Source organism: Dipodomys spectabilis, unplaced genomic scaffold, assembly GCF_019054845.1.
Source record: "Dipodomys spectabilis isolate Male_0828 unplaced genomic scaffold, ASM1905484v1 ptg000081l, whole genome shotgun sequence".
NCBI classification, from domain to species: domain Eukaryota; kingdom Metazoa; phylum Chordata; class Mammalia; order Rodentia; family Heteromyidae; genus Dipodomys; species Dipodomys spectabilis.
This window is the reverse complement of record NW_024870758.1, coordinates 9,365,183-9,385,119: the sequence shown is the minus strand read 5'-3', so window position 1 is coordinate 9,385,119 and position 19,937 is coordinate 9,365,183. Positions and strand designations below refer to the sequence as shown.

Here is a 19,937-nt window from a genome sequence, read left to right as displayed (position 1 = left end):
TCAAAAGTCAGAAATAGTCCCTTTTAGTGCACCCAGATTCAATTTCAAATTTCCCTGTTTAGTCTCATAACAAGACTAATTTCCAATTCTACATATGAAGATAGGTAATTTATATTCTTAACAGTGGCTATTTGGGGGACATGGTCATGTAATCATAACAGTCTAAAAATTACCTCACCTTAAGCAGAGCTGTGAACTGACTAGATAATATTGGCACATGACCGTTGCTATATTTTGACTCTCTTCACAATAATTTTTTTCTTTCTTTTTTTCCCCCCGCTTTGTCTTAGAGGGTGTAATCTCAAGATAGCTCATACTGACAACATGGCTTGTGTCTTCTGATCTTTCCTTCTGATTAATTTTGTCATGTTTGTTTTGGTGTAAGTATGCATTAGTATTGTGGCTATTCATATCTTTGGAGAGCTTTGATGGCATTCTTCTCTTAGATAGACAAGAATGACACTGAAAGTAGGAGCTACTTTCATAAGCATAATAATTACAGCAGATACAATCCATCTTCAACCTCACAATATTCCACAATAATGAGTATATTAAGAACAATGTTTACTGAAATCCCAATGTAAAGTTCAATGTAAAAGTTTTAAAGTCAAGAGTGTAATAAATTTTTGAAAACTCTGTAAATGTCTAAATTAGGTCTGTGTACAGCTCTCATATTGAAATAAAAGACAAGCAGAGACATCAAATACACATATTTACATATTTTTATTCATTAAAAAGTATTAGTTCAACTTCCATTTAGTTTACTATTAACTTAAAAAATGCTAAGGAAGTAGGATAAGAAGAGATAATGAGTAAAAGATGCATTATAAATTGATAAGAAGACAAGCATCTTTACTTGCTCCCAAAGCAAAGTGCTTCAGTAACTGGTATATATCAAGGGAGAAAAAAACATAAATAATGTGTCAAATGATATATAAAAAAGAGGGCTGAAAGTAGGTTAAAATCAGGTGGGATTCCCTCATATTCATTTCAGTTTTAAGAAAATGTGTCATTTGAGTTCTACAAGCCACAGAAATGCATACTACAGGATACGAAAAAGAAAACCTTTTATTTCACAAACCCTTTTTATGTTATTTTATTTTTCCCATGCAAGCATTGCATATGATATGTGGGAGAATTCAAATTCATAATGGTAATACTAGTATTGGAGTGAGGAAGAATGGTGGAGGTGACGATTATTCTTAGAAAATGAGCAGCTTGAGCCTGGGAGACAGCAGGATTAGGATTCAATTATACATAAAGGTAACCCTCCCAAGGGGCAGAAAATATTTTTGTTTTACATCCCTAGTTTCCATGGTGGTCTTTGCCACATGGTAAGTATATAGTAACATATGCCTACTAAAGAAGTAAATAATTAGGCAAATGAATGTATACACAAATCAGTCAACTTGATTTCTTACTTCTCGTTTTAGGGACACTTAAAAGGACACACTAAAGTGGAGTTGAGATGTTGACCTCTCTGGGAACATGAAGGAATTCATAAAGGAATGTCAGCATCATGCTGTAGCTCATGCCTGTCGTCAGGAGGCTGAGATCTGAGAATCATGGTTCAAAGCCAGCGCAGGTAGGAAATTCTGTGAGACTGCTATCTCCGCTCACCAAAAGCTCAGAGAAGAGCTATCACTCAAGTACTGGGGTGCCAGCCTTAAGGAAAAACTAAGGGACAGTGCCTAAAGCCCTGAGTTCAAGTCCTATCATTGCAACATTAACATGTAAAAAAGTTAAAACTATAGAATTTATTGAGGGAATTTTGAGCACATTATTAGTCGTATTAGTGAAAATAATAAACACTAATATTCTCTTAAATGCAGGTCTTTATTACTCAGAATATATTTTAGTTATAGATGAAAAATATAAGAATGCCACATTGTTATTTTTGCTGATTTTTTATTTGTTTATTTATTATTAAGTATTAAGTAGTTGTACGAAAGGATTACAACTCCACTCGTCAGATTATGAGTATACTGCTTTCTGGTCAATGTCACCCCTCCTTCTTTCTCCCTTAGTTCTCCCTCTCATCCCTACCCTCAAATTACATAGTTCATTATTTACATAATGCACATTGAAACTAATACCTGCATTAACATATATAGTTAATTTTTGTAAATATAATTTACTATTTTTAAGACAAGCAAAAGAATATCCTCCCTCATTCCTGCCATGACTTCCTCTGTTTTTTCTTTTCTTTCTTTCTTCATTCTTTCCTTCCTTTTCTTTCTTTCAAATAAAAGTGTAACAGTTAAAGGTAACACATGTAAGAATGTAAATTTCTTTCCTGTCTATTTGATCATGTGTTATTGGCGTTAACACTGTCAATAATTCATGGTAAAAGAGGAAGTTGCCATGAAAGGTTACCCATTGTCAGGCTGTGATCAATAGGTAAGACCACAGCATGTGATGTATTATCAAAGTATCAGCCAGATTCACTTTCCTGCTGATTTTAAAAATAGTGATGGTTTCACCTAGTTTATCTAAACCTGAGCTAAACTTATTTGCTCATTAACCTTCCACTGCTGATTAAAGAACATTCTGTAAGTACAGAATATCAACGCTGGCTATTTAACGTGTGCGATCTGGCAATGGGCCTCTAGGTTTATTCCCTCTTGTTTTGATGTTACAGTTTATATTAGAGCAAACAAAACTGTCACTTTGTTTTCCTGTCTTCCTATATTGGGTCACTTTGTGCTACATGATATGATCTAAGACAATTCAATGCAAGGAGACACATGTCCCTTCTCATTGCAAATACGAAGACTGTAGCTTTCTTTTACCCTGTGGGAAGGAAAGCAGGTCAGGTGTCCAAAAGTAGTGGAAGAAAGTTTGTGTCATCATTATTCTTCTTCCTCCACAGAGATAATGTAAGAGCATAAGGCAAGAACAGCTCTCTTTTCCTCTTATAGAGACAGAAAGAGAACAGTACTTTGGTCATTTGTGTTTATGGTACGGTGGAAGGGCACTTACATAAAAGCAAAACTATCACTTCTGAACACTTTAAACCATACTATTAATATAATAACATCTGGTAATCTCAGAAGAGAATGCTCATTTATCGCAATTACTTCCCAAGAGATAAATAGACAGGGAGCATTCATAGTTATTTGACTTCTTTGTTTGATTTGGGAAGTGAAATCCTTAACTCTTTTTTCTTTTTTTGGCTTTTCGAGTTTATGCATGACCTTTGGATATTTACACATCATTTATTTCATTTTATGTTAGTCCCCCCAAAAGCTGATATGTAATCTAGTTTTGTTATAGATTGATGAGAAGAATGTATTACTCAGTAAATTTTTCCCAATGGCTTTTGCATGTGGAAAAATGCACATAATTGCTATATACAATGATTGCTATAGAAGCCCTCAGAAAACTTCTCCAGGTTGAAAAGTGTCCCAGTGTAGTAGTAATAAGAGTAATGAAGCAATGAGGAGGAGAATGGAAAGGAGGAAGAAGGAAAGAAAGGAAAGTGACTGTGAATTTCCTATTGTTTATCAGCTTTCTTAAAAGATACCATCTTTTTCTGAGTATCAGGTTTCTAATTTACCTCAGCACTTCCTTAAACCTGCTCCGTAAATAAAAATAATACATGCTGGTGCAAACCCAATAAACTTATTGTTAGTGCATTTGGAAGAGCATAGGAATCATAAAAATCCATCTCCTCAAAAGGAAAGTGTGTGACTTTGCACATAAAGAAAATGGTATCATGCCTGTGACAATGCCACATTGCTGTACATTTGTTAATTAGTTGCAATGTGCATTAATGTACAAAATAATACCTTTGCTTTGTATGATATTGTTTGGAGATGGTTTTGCTTATCAGTTTTTAATATGCTCTTTGAAAACTGACACGTACTTTACTCACATCTCTTTAGGAACACAGGGATTCAAAGGCTGGATAAAATACTTTCATGCTTCCAACACAAACCTGAGAGGGTAATTAAACAGATGGTAACAATAAACCAAATCTGAACACATCAGGGACTAAGTCCCTTATTAAAAGCCTTACACACAGAAGGGAAGGAAAAGAAAAAAGGTGGAAAAACCCCACAAAACCTCGGGGGAAGTGTTTAAAGAGCCAACACCTTTATGTTGGCTATGGCCTCAGAAGTGAAGGCTAATCAAGCATTTAGGGATGAGTTCCTGCCCCCTAGGAGAAGGTACCTGAAGGTCTTCTGTATTCTCTGAGGGGCAAGAAAGCAAAGTCACCGTTGACTTTTTGGAGATACATCTATTCCTCAGAACTGTCTTCAAAGACATCAATGTTAGTGAATTTTATAGCTGTAAATTCATCAACATCCCTTGATATACAGCCTCTTCAAATGTCAAATCTAAGTCAGAGCACTGATAATTCTCTTCTACTAGATGCCAAACTTTAGGTTTTACAGAATTCTTGATGGCACAGATATTTTAAGTATATTACTGCATTCTTGGCAATACAATGATCTCTCTTTTATTCCAATACAATGATCTCTCTTTTATTCCATTCTTGAAACATACAAATTCTTATTTCTCAGATCTTTTTTTGTACGATTTTTATTGTAAAAATACTGTACAGAGGGGTTACAGTTAAATGAGCAAGGTACATTTCCTATCAAGCATTGTTGCCTCCTCCTTTGTTTTCCCCCTACCATCCCTTCCCTCCCACCTCCACAACTACACACTCCCCCTGCCCCCCCCCCGCCAAAGTTGTAAAGTTTGTTTTCAACATAGTGTCTTGTACATCTCATTGTTACAATGGGTTAACCTGTATCCCTAGTTAAACATTTTGTTTTTTCCCTTCCCCTCCCCAAATTAGAGAAGTGTATATACAAGATGCAGGGCACCAACACCAAATACAGTGAAAAAAGGGGTTATACCATAGGGGAGGAACATACAAAGAAAAAAAAAACACATGGAACATTATAAATACATTAGAAACAATAGCAAGAAAGAAAAAAAGATATTTGTGTCCCTACCTTGGGGTTCATTTCACTTAACATCATCTTATATGGTCATATGTACATAGCTTTTGACCTTTTCTACTTGTCCTACACGTGTATGTTTTCCTCTGGAATGTAAAATAAGATCAAATGTACATTAGGTATACCCATCTCTTTATCTGTGTTATAGATAAAACATGTAGATATTTATTCATACCACATATCTACATATATGTAAAGTGTATGTGCACATGCATCTTAAATGTGTAGACACACAGAACTGTCCAGTATGTAAGTTTACAGAAATATTATGTAGTAGCACACATTCAAAGATGTTATTGTGTCATTAAGTTGGGCATTTACAACCTGGGAAATAAGTGAGTCAGTGTTTGTTCTTCTGTTACTGAACCTGTATTAGTTCTCTGTTACACTTGGTGAATTGATTGGTTGATTTTCATAAGACATATTTACCCTCAGGACAGCAATGAGTTAGCTTAAGGAAATGCTAACAAAGTACAATACTCAGCATTCGGTTTTGGAGTAATCAAACCTATAATGACAATCTCTAACTGGTATTTTTGAAAATGGAATAAGCATGTCCAAGGGGTAGACACCCTTGAATCCAATGACAAGCACTCTTCTCTAACTTCTGATTTATCTTATAACATTCCCCAATCACAGTTTGGGGAGGTTCATCATTGATGAGTATGAAAAAAGAACAATGTTCCCGATTCCCTATAGATTAGGACCTACAGTAATATGTCTGGGAGTTTGCTATAGAACTCTTTATAACATTGACTATGGTTCAAAGTTATTTTGAGACTGAAGAGTATTTTATGAATAAAATAAGAGAATCCGCAAATAATTTAGTGGAAAAGGATGGTTGCTGCCACTCGGAGTATTAGGTAAGCTCGTTTAATTAGAATGTACAATTTTAGATTACTGATTATGAACATCATGGGACCTGAGATTTTGATTCATCAGTAATTCTCCTTTATGTCTACACTAAGAGGTAAAAAAATCAGACCTCTGGCTCTCCATCAGCGTTTCAGTCTGTTCGCTGCTCAAGTTCTTTTACCTGTAATCCCTAGTACTGCTCTGCCCCCTTGTGCTGCTATGGTGAACTCGACTGAAAACAGCATGCCTTAGTCGTACATGAACTATAGAAAACCTTACTGTCACTTCTCACTTTTCTGGCAAGTTCAAGGTCAGTGTCTAGCTATTTTCAGCTCATCTCTTCTTGATCCATGCAGAGAAATGACAAGGTAACGTGACTCGGGGTCAGCTGTATTACAGGAACCGTTACATAAACGGAGAAAGTGAAAATCAATCCTAGCTGACAGTGACTTCGGGATAATCAGTGCTCTCTGGATGCTTCTGTCAGCTTGCCTGCATCAAAAGCCGTGTGACTTCTGTCAGATCTTTTTAATAAAACTATATTCTCACTTTCAGCAATATTGCACTGGAGCTGAAATTTCTGGGATTATTTTAGCCCTCTAGATTTGCAAACTCTTCAGCTATTTCCTTGAAAACTCTCCAGAGTGATGATACTTTTTATGCTGAAATTTGTCACTAACCTGAGATTGAGGTCTGATTGCCTATACCTCCACTCCAAACAAGAGGTGGGATCTTTCCTTTACACTATTACATTTTCTCAACTAAACTCTTTACTATAGTCTCTACACCAAAATCCAACTCTCCGACCTCTAGCTTCCTTCTCCTAATTCGAGTACCAGAACTCTCTATCAATCATTTCTTGTAGCTTCATTTCTTCTTTTTGGTTATTCCTCACTGTTTTCCTTTTTTCTTTTTCTGTATTTTCCACTGGGATATTTTCCCTAATGCGAGTATTTAACAAAATGCTTGCTCTCTGTTAGCGACAGCACCTGATATATCAGTCTCTGGAAGGGTGCGTCTCACCACCTTGTGCTTCTTTGAAAAGAGGACGCACACAGCACTCCACTGAAGTACAATTTGCCATAATATTAGTTGTCAGTAAATTCAAAGACTGAACTCCTAAAGCTATAAAATGGATTAGAAGCAATTTAAAAAAGAATTAACAAACTAGAGTAAGAGTATACTGTCAACAAACAAATGCTCCATCATAGGACTGTAATTTGGAATTTTAATTACCCCTCTGCTCTGTAACAAAACAATGTCTGAACTGGCAGCGATTTGAATCTCTCACAGGTCATTGAGCATTCTAGTTAATTACTCTATGAATAGCCTGTTTTTCTCCCCTCTGGAAACACGTTTCTAATGGCAGTCAAGGTCTGACAAATGTGTCATCTACATAATTAGCTAGGAAGCAACACAAAACATTAAACATGCTTTGTGCCGACAACTATCAAAACATTTCATTTGTTGTCAATTATTCATTACTTTGTAGGTTCTGAAGGGGTTGTTATTATGGAAATAAGTCCAGATGCTAACAAGGTTAGAGTTTTGGATTCAAATTAGTAATCAGAGGACTAACTTAAAAAAATGTATCTCATGTACATTCAGCACCATATTTAATCAGTAGGAGATTATAAACAAATTTAGCTATGCTCAAGTTAAAATGGAAATAGAAGAGGGACTTTCGTGAATTTGAAAACCCTGGCTCATTCTGTGAGGTTTAGACTCTACAATGCCATGGTCAGCTCTGTGACTCTTTTAGCAGTCCAATTTGTGCTTGGTAAACAGTTAAAGATTTTTCACAGCATGAGGTGGCATAGGGTAGCAAGGACAAGAAAAGGAGGTTTTTGAGTATTCTTTCCCCTGGGGGCAGATCATGTAAAAGTCAAAATTCAGGCTAACAAACTTTTTCATCTATTTTCCTGCAGATTTGGCCTACATTAGACTACTTACCTTAGTAATCTTTAAATTGTATGTTTGTTCACTGTGACTGATTTTTTGCTCAATTTGTAACCTTGTTTTGTTTATCATTACAATATTTTCTGTAAAGCTAAATATTGTTTTGGTAGCAGCACTTCTAATGTATATAGAGGATATAATATAGAGGATATAAAAAACATTTCTCAACAGAATTGACCTCTCAGTAACAAAGAAAATTGTAGTGGAAGACACATTATTGTGTAGTCATATCAGAGTCTTGGATCTATGAAGAGTCTCACTTCACTGTCCTCCAGCTTTTCCTATAAACCAAAATGGCTTACAAATGTCATCTACAATAGTCCAATAAAGATTAGGAACAAAACACTGTCCTTACATTGATGAGATAAGAAAGATGTAACTGCTGGATGCTGTGTATAAGAATAGTTCATAAGGCTTCTTTTTCAAATCAGAAAAAGAAAATTCAAATTATATTTGCGTGTGCACTGGAATTTAATTGAGATGATCAGTTTATTTTGTGCATAATGTTACATCAGATGCCTGTAGTCCAGAGCTAGATTAAAATAAAAATAAAGAGAAAGAGCAAGTTCTATCAGGGAAATCAAGAAGACCCGTTATCTACAGGGTGTACAAAATAGATCAGGAAATAATTCTACTCTGAGCGCTGAGAATGCCCATATAATACTTTTAAAAAAGATAAGCTACTTGTAAAGAGAAAATAATTGTGTGTATCTATATTTTTTCAAAGCAAAAAATACAGTCATGTCTTACACTAAATAGGACACATTAAAATAAGCTTTAATAATCTCTGTGCAGAAGGAAACTAATCCTTTTTCAGATCATATGATCCACAGCAATAAAAGGAAATCATCAAACTAAAAACAATTTTAGAAATGGCTGCAGACTCTCATTTAATTAACATGCAACAGATCATATATTTATGAGGAAGTCAAAATATTTAGGAAGCCTATAATCCTGTAAGCCGTAATGTGGTATAAAAACAACAAATAAATGCAAAGTGTTACTGTTACACATGCCTGCCTGATCAATGGTTTTCACATATTGATCTATAAATGGAGTTGACAGTCTGTGTTGGCTGCACATTTTCCAAGCAGTGCTATTTTTGCACAAAACCAATACGGGCAATTACCTTTGTTTGAGATGCCAAGTCTTATCAATTCAATGTGATTTAGTGTCATTTTAATTAAATATCAGGATCCACTTCAGGACAATTTATACAAACAAAGCCTCAAACCTCACTATAAGCTTGATTTGAAGCAAACATGGACAAGCTCTACAATCTCATAATATTTCTCAAAAATTCTGCTCAACAGAAGGCTTATATTTTTAGTAGCAATTTTTTATGTCTGCTTTTCTGGCTAGCCACAACTTTGGCAAGTATCCTATAATCGCAGAAATAAGAAACAAAAGAAAATTGTTTCCTCTCCTCCCTGATACAACATTAAAAAGAAAAATGAACAAGCACACTCTGTTAATGAAGGCAAAAGGAGTCTTAGATGATAATATTTGGGAATGGCTAGAACGAAGTCTTTATCTAAACACCAATAAAAACAATATTTTTTGTTGATAATGGGCATGAATGAACCCATGCCTTTCTGTGGGGTTAGAAGAGAGAAGCAGTGAATATTCATACATGTTGCTGCTTACGACACCCGCATTAAATGCTGAAATTACTCATGCCTGCAAATTCTGTGTCTGCAGTTTCCTGATTTGGGCTATTTAAACTCTTCATTAATATCTATTCTAAACTGTCTAAGAGGCTGGAGCATCCCTCTTATAAATAACATCAAAGCATGTTAAATCTTTTGCATTAGCTATTTGCTGGATTGCACATTATTAGCCTTATACAGGCACCCTTCGTATGCCTCAGTTACTGGCACTGAGCTGCCTGCATTTCTGTTTGGCACATTCTGGTAAATAAGTCACCCACCTTTAAAAGGTCTCACTCTCAGGCTCAGGACAGGACAACAAATCACTGAGACCAGAGAGCTTCCTCACCAATTGAATGGAACTCTCTACATCTTGTTTATGGACAGGCAATTTTCTTGTAAACCACATCCCTCTGCTCCAAACTTCCCATCACTCTGACATGCCCAAGGTAGTAAGGAACTCTCTTTGAATTTTGAAAGAGGATTGATTTTATTTATCAGATAGAAATGATGTTTAGTGTTTAAAGGAAATGAACACCTACCACCAAACAAAATACTAACAACCTCCACACCTGTTTTATTGAAAGGCTTCTCTAAAATATTTAGATCAATAAAATTCCTTACAAGTAAATACACCTCTTCTGCAGTTTAGAGTTGTATAAGTGCTTAGATTGGCATTTCAAAATACTTTTCATTTAGGATACTTAGAGGTTTTTTATGATATATAGGAGAATTTTATTCTATGATCTGAAATATAATCATAATGATTCTAATATCAGATTTTTGTGTTCTTATATCATCAGTATATCCATATTAGACTTACATAGCTTTTATATTTTTGTATAATCATTTTATTATATTTTATTATATAGCATGCATAATATGTAGGCTCTGTAATTAACCATTTTTTCCCTGCAGAAATTACACGTGTCTCTGTTACCATAAAGTGTGCTTCATTTGAACATGATTATGCATGTTTAGAACATATCTCTTTCCATATCTCTTTCCATTTCTCCTAAATTCAAAATCTCCCCTCTGATCTCACCCTATCACCTAACTTTCGAAAAAGCAAGCTCTTAGTTTAGCTTGAACAGATAACTTTAACAGGCGTGTTTGAATAAATATGCCAAAATACTTTACATTCTGTCAGTATCTAGTCAGAAAATTGTGCATGGAAAAAAGAGATGAAAAGAACTGAGACAGAAAGAAAATTAGTGCCATGGCAAGCATTCAATACAGTATCTCTGAGCCAAGTTATCTCAGTGAAATGACATCTTCTCACTAAAATACCCCTTTTATATAATTATGCACTGAGCACACATAACCAAAAGTAACTTTTATTTTTGTTCCTTATCAAGGAATACATATTGCCCAGGCTAAGAATGCAGAAACAAAAGCTGAGATAATTATAACTCATTTAACTTTGGAAAACTCTTATTCTCTAGCAGTCCAGCATACAACCCCCCAAACTAAAGTTATGTAACAAGGTAATATCAACAATGAGAAACTGCATGATAAAATCCTGCCCAAAAGTGAAAAATGCTAATTTTGTCTCATTTAGCAGCTGGATACAGAAATGCTCATTAGTTTTAAGAGGGTTAATCCTTTTAACTTTTGCATATTGATATGCCAATTATGCCTAATTGTACAAGAGGCATCAGTCAAGGTAATAGTGCATAAACACATGAAAGTTATTAAGTACATCCCAACATGTAATAAAGTAGGTGTTAATTGGTAGCTGAGTTCTGCAGGCTATTGAGGTGGATAATTCATTGAGAGATGGATCACTTGTAATTTCTCTCCATAATTCCTTTTGCAGTCTCATGCTGTGATGTTTTCATGCTTGTCAAAAACAACTGCGGCATAGTGCCTTTTGTTAAACACAGCCAATAAAATACGTTAGGCATCATTAAATATACTTAACTTTTAAACTTTTTCAAAGGTATGGTTCTTGCTGATAATACATATAGAGACACCAATAATTTACCCTAACCACTGTCTCAAGTTCATAGCTGAGGAACATTTTAGTGGTTTTAAAAGTAAAGGCAGCTAACATTCTGTGCCTCCCAGTAGACAATGGTTTAAAATGAGAAAGTAAATAAAGGAAGATGCCTTCTCCATCAGTTATCTGAGAATGTATTTCTCTTCACCCAATATAATCACTGCCTTTGCCATGTAAAATTATCTACAACACCTGAGGAATGAATGATTAAACTCATGTATTTCCTACACTCCTGAAATTGCTGTGGGTTGATTTTGACTTGAAATTGGAGGTAAAAAAGGCAAATACATATAATTAGTTACATGTTACTCAGCAAGTTTATCTCATTTAATTACTCAGGGAGCTGAATATTTCATAGGCCCTTACTATATTAACAGAACACTCAATAACTCACAAGTTTCTGCAGGGTGACTAGGACTCACAGCCTGTCCCCAGCTAACCTATTTCCTGCTCTTGCTCTTGCTCTCACTGAGAAACAAAATAGACTTGGGGTCCAAAAGAGTGGCTAACATTGCATAAATAATTTTGCAACATCCTATGGCCTCAGCTGCAAGTTACCACCATTATGGGAGAAAATTAACCAGGGGAGACTCATCGCAATCAGTGGGTTTAGTGGCTCAGGATGCGTGCAGGGCCAGGGACACAATTGGCAGTAGAGTTCATCTCTAACTATTTTATTTCAAATCTTCTTAATGACACATTATCGAGACAAAATGGCTTCCTCTCCAAACCTTAAATAGCCACACCATTTCAGTCATTTAAGCTCATTCTAAATCAAATCTTAATTTTCACTATGCTATATTATTGGGAGATTTCAAGGAAGAGATTTGCACATTTTTTTTTTTTTTAGTTTTTTTTTTCTCAGTTCATTCTTAGCTAATTTTAGCCTCTGGCTTTTCAAAGTGATGTACTGTATTTGGAAGTACAAACACCACATGCTAGCACAACCTCATTATTTTTATGACACTGAAGCATGATAGTATAGGCTCTTAAAACGAGTCAAAGGTGCTCTTCAGCCTAGCTCCAAATCCACTTTATCACTCTGGATTAGACCCAGCTCTTCTCTTGTAACTGGGGATATTATTATGACTATAAGTAAGCAAGAAAAAATGCATTATGAAAACAGTTTTCTCATGCATATTAGAAAAACAAATAAAACAAAGCTAATTAGATTTTTATATAAATTCTATGTGATAAAGGAATGTGTAGAATTTGGAGTGTTGACTTACAGGTTCAGTGACTTTGCCAACATCAGTGAGAATCATGGATTTAGTTTGGCTCAGCCTGTCATGGTGGCTGTTTGTGTTTTTGATTCTCATTTGCACAGCTTCGGAGCCTTGGTGGGTGGACTTCAGTGTTTCCACGGAGGTATCAGCACTTGTAGATTTCTGCATATTACCGTGTTTTCCTGAAGGGATATAAAAACATAACATGAGTCAAAATATGTACATTTTTGATGAACAACTAACTCCTGGTGAACATATGTCACTATTGATAATTAGAATATGAAAATTAAATAAAAGTGTCTTCCCATCTTTGAGAAGCACATAAGAAGATAGTGAAACTATTGTTCTTTTGGCAACTGTCACATCCAAAGGTAGGTATCTGTATTTATGACAGTATTTCAAATGTTTCTAGATATACAGTACAGACATAATCTGTGTAATTCATAATCCTGTTAATTTTTTTTTTTTTTGGTTGGTCGTGGGGCTTGAACTCTGGGCTTGAGTGCTGTCCTTCAGCTCTTCAGCTCAAGGCTAGCACTTTACCACTTGACCCACAGCGACACTTCTGGTTTTCCGAGTGGTTTATTGGACTTTCCTGCTGGGGCTGGAATTGCAATCTTCAGACCTCAGCCTCCTGAGTAGCAAGGGTTATAGGCGTGAGCCACCAGCACCTGGCTAATCCTGTTAATTCTAATAGCAGTCTTCCTCACACCGGAATGTTGTTCTAATCACCTTTAGGATAACATACTTTATTTTTATTGTGCTTTTCTTTTTTTAAGTATTTTTATTGCAAAAATACTGTACAGAGGGGTTACAGTTTCCTATTGAGGAAAGCACTGTTACCCCCTCCTTTGTTTTTCCCCTACTATCCCTTCCCTCCCCACCTTCCCAACTCCTCCCCCTTGCGCCCCACCCCAGCTGAAGCTGTGAAGTTCGTTTTCAACACAGTGTCTTGTGCATCTCATTGTTACAATGGGTCCACCTGCATCCTTGTTTCAGCATTTTCTACTTTCTTCATGCACAGCTTGATCTATCGTCTACTCTACTCTCACTACCAATACTTTTCACGGAAACAAAAATTGTACAAATCATATCAAATTTAAAGGAATTGAAGGAGCGTCAGAGCAAAGCAGAAATTCATCCATTCCCCACTCCACTTCTAATATCCACAAAAGGGAAATTAAATTCCTTGGTCCACAGACACCTGCCTACTGAACTAGATTCCAATGTGTAATTGCCTGTGTTTATAAAAATATCAATGCAAAGGAAATCAACATTTTATTATTTATGTACAACATATATGTAATAGGAGGAGTCTCATTTAGATGAGAAAATGCAAGGTGAGCATACTTGAAGAGAGCAGCAGTGAGGAAAAATAATAAAAATAATTGGCAAAAATTAAACAGAGAACTGAGCTATAGTAACCTCAGAGGAGGAGCATTATATTGTACTTCATACACATGACCCTCTCCAACTATCCTCTACTAAGGTCCTTAAAAAACATAATGTTTGCAATGCAAGTACAGCATCTGAGTTTCATAAAATGGTTGCCTCCTACACTGACGAAACTTCCAGTTCTTACTTATATGAACTATGTGCACTGGTCACTGGGCATAAGGGTATAACACTTGAGAAATTTATAAACTTAGTTTATAGTATACATGTTTGTAGCAGGCCTATGAAACATTATTACAATCAAGATAACAAACATATCCATTTCTCCTAAAGCGATATTACTTTTAGAGTCATTCAAACTTATTTTCATCTTCTCTCTAAGTAGCCACCATTCAGCTTTGTTTGTATTTACAGTTTGTATTTTACAGAACATTATGTAAGTAAAATTACAGAATAAGAATAGTATGGATATATATATGTGTCAGAATAAGTATAGTATGGATATATATGTGTGTGCGTGTGCGTGTATGTGTGTGTGTGTGTTTGTATGTATGCATGTATATATGTGTGACTGACATTAAACCCAGACTGATATTGAACACCAATCTAATCTTCCTTTCTGAGCCTCCTGAGATTACAAGCCTGGCTAGGATTCATGCATATTTAGTAATAAACCCAGATGTAGAAGATGACATACAGCCCCCCTCAACACACATATCAAATCCTCTGTTAAGGAAAAAACAATAATAGTCCTGGGAGTAGAATTGGGCCTAAAATTGTAGCAATAGTCAATCTAGGTGGACATTACAATTAGTATCAAAGCAAGTATTGCAATAGGAAAAATATTACTTCACAATTAGTAATAGGCAATTGAATGACAGCTTAACAATAAATTAGTCTTTATTATTTGCTCTGTTAAAAGGATTGTGCCCATGCTGTAAATTCTACAAGATTTCCACAAAATAAACATTGAAGCCTTATTTAATTACTTAATTATTGGCAGTACTGGAGCTTGACCTCAGGTCCTCACTTTGGCTCCAATGGTGCTCTACTGCTTGAATCACACTTTCCTCTCTACTTTTTGATAGTTAACTGGAGTTAGCATCTCATGGACTTCTCTACCAGAACTGGCTTTGAACCATAATACTCTGATTTCATCCTCTGACTGAGCTACGATTATAGAAAAGAGCCACTAATATTCAGCTTCAACACATATTTTCATAAAGAAGGAAAATGGAGATTGTCCTGAGTAATAATTTTCCCAATAGCGTTGACACAATGAGGTGTGCTATTCCAAAAAGGTGGCCCATAGGGATAAATTCTCTTTTTAAAACTATAAACAATGAAAAGGAACAGACTATTGATATATACAGTCACATGCAGAATTGCATACTCATTCTGCTGAGTGAAGGAAGCCAAAGACAAAAAAAGAGAACCAAGAATCCTAGCCAGACTTGTAATCTGAGCACTGAGGAGTCTGAGAAAGAAAGACTAGATTGGTGTTCAGTGTCAATCTGGGCTACTTACACATATATACATGCATACATGCAGGCATGCATACATATATATACATACATACTATATTTATTCTGTGATTTTTACTTACATAATGTTCTGTAAAACACAAACTAACATGTGACAGAAAGCTGAATGGCGGTTGCTTAGAGAGAAGGTGAAAATGAGGTTGAATTACTCTAAAAGTAATGATGCTTGGGAGTGATGGATATGTTTGTTATCTTGATTATAATGATCTTTCCTAGGCATACATGCATACTAAAAATGCCTTTTCTTTTTTGTACTTTGTACAAAGTTGTGAGGCATGCCTGTAAGTACACCACTTGGGAGGTTGAGGCAGAAAAATTGTAAGGCAATAACGAATGGGATGCATAATGCTCTTTCAATATGTATGAATATTAAGTTGATTTTATAAAGAAATTTTTTTTTACCATTTTCTAGAACTGTTGTTTTGGAAAATTATGGCTCTTCTCAGACTGTATACATGGCTGATCTTTCATATTTCTCAGTAGATTCAAATGCTAAGTATAGTATGTTTATAATATTAGTAGGAGACTCACCAAAGGAAAAATCATTACATTCTGACCAAGAACATAGGTCAAGCATGTGCTAGATAGAGGAACTGTTACTTCCTTCTCATCAGTACAAACTTCCATGTCAAATAAAATGTTACATTTTTGTATTGACTTTACATTCAGCCCACAATTTACCTAGTGACATGTTACTGTTAGAGGCAAAATTATTACACAGTCTCTTATCAGGCTTGACTGGAGATACTCTACACAAAATTCTCCTCCTTCCCCTCCCCCTCCCATATTCACTCTACTTTGTGTTGCCATATTCACTATCCTTCTTGTGTTGCTGTGAGATGATATGATGTCCACATGATGAGGTTCAGAGAGGCAAGTGATGTTACCTTATGCCCTATATAAGAGTTGTGTGTTACTCAGATAACCCTGATGTATTAAGTGAAATGGTTACTATTCTACTAAAGGTGACATATATATATATATATATATATATATATATACACATATATATATGTGTATATATATATATATATATATATATATATATATATATATATATATATAATTAGACACACAGCAAAAAGAGCAGATTCATCTCCTGAGCAGAGCTGAGCAGAACATCCTGAGATTATTCTCTCAGCACTTAGAAGTAGCTATGCTTCCAGGAACATCTGTATCAACTTTATCTTTTTCTTTCTTCATTGTTCCAAATGATTCAAATATATTTTAAATCACATTCTATTACTTCATCTATGTTCTCATTGTTTATTTGCCCTCAGTTTTGTAAATCTAGTAGAATTGATTATAAAGTCAACAACATTAGTGTATGTTTATCTCTATGTAATTAGTAAGTTCAGGCAAACTTTTAACTACAAGTCTTAACGACTTAGGTATTATTTGCTGTGTGTGCCTGTTCAGTTTCCCATGGTTCTTTCTTGAACATGTCAGTCATTTATCAACATCACTGTTCTTTATCGTAATTTTTTTTTGCAGGTCATGGGGGCTGAACTCTGGATCTGGGTGCTGTCCCTCAGCTTAAGGCTAGTACCCTACCACTTGAGTCACTTTTAAATGTAATTTTAAAACATTATTTGTATTCTGATGGGAGGTGTTTCAGAGAACCAGTAAATGTCTAATGAGTTCAAGTATTTAAATATAAATCACTTAAGCCTGGCCTCACTATTTCCCCACATTTCCTAATTGTATATGTACCAAGCAAAGAGCAAGAATAGCTTGTGATGTTGCACTAGTTCCACTTTCAATCCTGTTTTAAAAACAGGAAACAAGATGAATGTGCCCTTCAGATGAGCCACACCAAGTTTAGATCTGTTCAACACACGTAACTAAGTGGTATCCTGCATTTAATTTCTCCGCTCAACCTACAAACACTCAAATAAGAGTGCTCATAATATTCCATCTAATCCTAAATTTCATAGCTATTCTCTTAATTATTGGTTCACTGTTTAATTGCACGGAAGCTCTGAATCCTGCCCTTTTGAGTTTGAAACAGGATTTTTGACATTTCTTTTTATATCAACAATATTAAAAGTAAGATAATACTCAGAAAATTTTATGGTATGAAAAGTAAGGATACTATGATGCAGTTTCTATGTATGATGTAGTTTCACTGCAGAATGAAGCAGAGGGAAACCCAGGAATACTCAGCTTCAGGCTTAATCTGCCACAGCTTGTTCAAAGCAGCCTCAGATCACTACTCAGGGCCTCGTCCTTCACATCATTAGTTTAATTATAGAGTCCATAGACAATGGAACTTATGCATGCAACAGTAAGGTAACCAGAATTCCAAAGAAAGTCTGTCAGAGATGACGGAGATGAAATGATCACAGTACAGCCATACCCATTAAATGTCATGGAACTCTTCCTAATCAGTTGTTTATAAATGTTCCTGTGCTCCTGCTCCTTGGCAACACAATAATATATATAATAACCATTTGGTGAATATATAAAGGAAAACACATATGAAAATTAGCCATTGCCTGTGTATAGCTTATCACAAGATGAGATTATTATTCAGCCTCTTATCAAACTGTGTACTAATGCTATCAAAGCATTGATAGAAAATGTTTTTGATTTGTTTCTTTTTTATGAATATATATATATATATATTTATGTATATATACATGCACGTATACATTTGCACATGTACTTTAAGCAGATTATAGTTTCCGAAGTACAATCATATTATCTAATTATAAATTAGTTTTTGTATCATTATTATTTTTTGTATATATATTTTTTAATTGTGAAAATACTGTACAGAGGGGTTACAATTACTTGGGCAAGGTAATGAGTACATTTCTTATCAAGCATTGTTGCCTCCTCCTTTGTTTCCCCTTCCCCTCACTTCCCATCCCTGCCCCCCCCACCGCCAAAGTTGTAAAGTTCATTTTTCAATATAACTTCTTGTACATCTCATTGTTGCAATGGGTCTGCCTGTATCCTTATTTAAACAATTTGTTTTTTCCCTTCCCCTCCACAAAGTATACCAACATCAAATACAGTGAAAACAGCGATTATATTGTGGGGGAGGGACATACAAAGCAGAAAAGAAATCATCTTATAAATATGTTAAAACAATCGCAAGAAAATAAAAAAAACATTTGAATCCTTATCTTGGGGTTTATTTCACCTAACATCACCTTATCTGACCATTTCTGCTTGTCTCAGACATATACTAGTTATTGCAAATAAGGGAATGCATGGGACCTATGTTACTTAAAAAAAAATCATCTAACTCATCTTCAACAGTCTGTCTAAGGGCTGCTGGATTGTGGGTATCTCATAGTAAATCAGACTGATAAACAAGCAGAACTCTCTGTATTTTATATAAAGAATATTATTGCTAGGGACTGATATAAAATGTCAAAATATAAATACTACCAAATTGCCAATGCAGAGCAACCTTTATGTTTCCTTCTCATTATAAAAAAAATGAAGACATTTTAACTAACTTTGAATTTAAAATAGTAATTTGCTTTCATAATAGTTCCTTTGAGATTCAGATTTTTAGATGGTTGATACACATAATTGTACACACACATACACCCATGTGTGTATATATACATACATACATACATACATATATAAATATATATTCCAAATAGAAAAAATTCTTGCATGACATAGGTTACCACTGAGGAATTTGTGAGACAATCTCTGAGCGCACCCCCAGAGAAATGTATGGGAATTAGCCTGGGATTTCACTGTGTGGCAAATGAGCTGTGATGTTACCTCTTACCCCAAGCACTGAGGTCCCCTCTTCCTAAATATGCAAAAAGCCTCTGTCTAGATTCCATTTCTATCTCTGCATGTGTAGGAAGTGTTTCTTATTGCTTCCTAAGAGCTCATGGCAACTCTACAGACAAATATTATTTCTCAGAAAAGTTCATTTCAATCCCCTGGAAAGATCTTATGTTGATCTGTGGTAGAGCAAAGTCTGTTTGTTCCCCTGTGGAAATGACTTGTGGCTGTGGCACCTCCAGTAATGTGTGGCACAACCTTCGTGTCACGCTTTCCTGACAGGTCAGTAATTAACTTGCATTGCAATTGTTTGCCGTCTCCACCACGGCAGCCATTTACCAAAATAACATTTTAATTTTAGTTTCCTTCCAGCTCACTTTGCTTTTCTTTTTCTCCCTGTGGCTTCTACATCTCTATTAAGTCTAATTTCCCCAGACCACTTCCATAAGCTGAGAGCGCAATAAAACCCAGTTTCAAAAATGTCAAATATAATGAGAAAGGAAGATCACAGTAAAGGAATTTGACCATAGCCACCCCATTGGGTAACATTCTCTTTGACTGGGCAGGTG

General features: G+C 35.3%; 1 protein-coding gene across 3 annotated transcripts in view; it reads right to left on the bottom strand.

Moving 5' to 3' along the window:
* Arhgap15 (Rho GTPase activating protein 15) overlaps positions 1 to 19,937 on the bottom strand; it is a 655,060-nt gene that overhangs the window by 614,965 nt on the left and 20,158 nt on the right. For all 3 annotated transcript variants that reach the window (XM_042683470.1, XM_042683473.1, XM_042683471.1), the window contains exon 2: positions 12,671 to 12,849. In XM_042683470.1, the coding sequence (XP_042539404.1) occupies positions 12,671 to 12,835 (165 nt within the window). In that variant the 5' untranslated portion in view covers positions 12,836 to 12,849. The remainder of the gene's footprint in view (positions 1 to 12,670; positions 12,850 to 19,937) is intronic.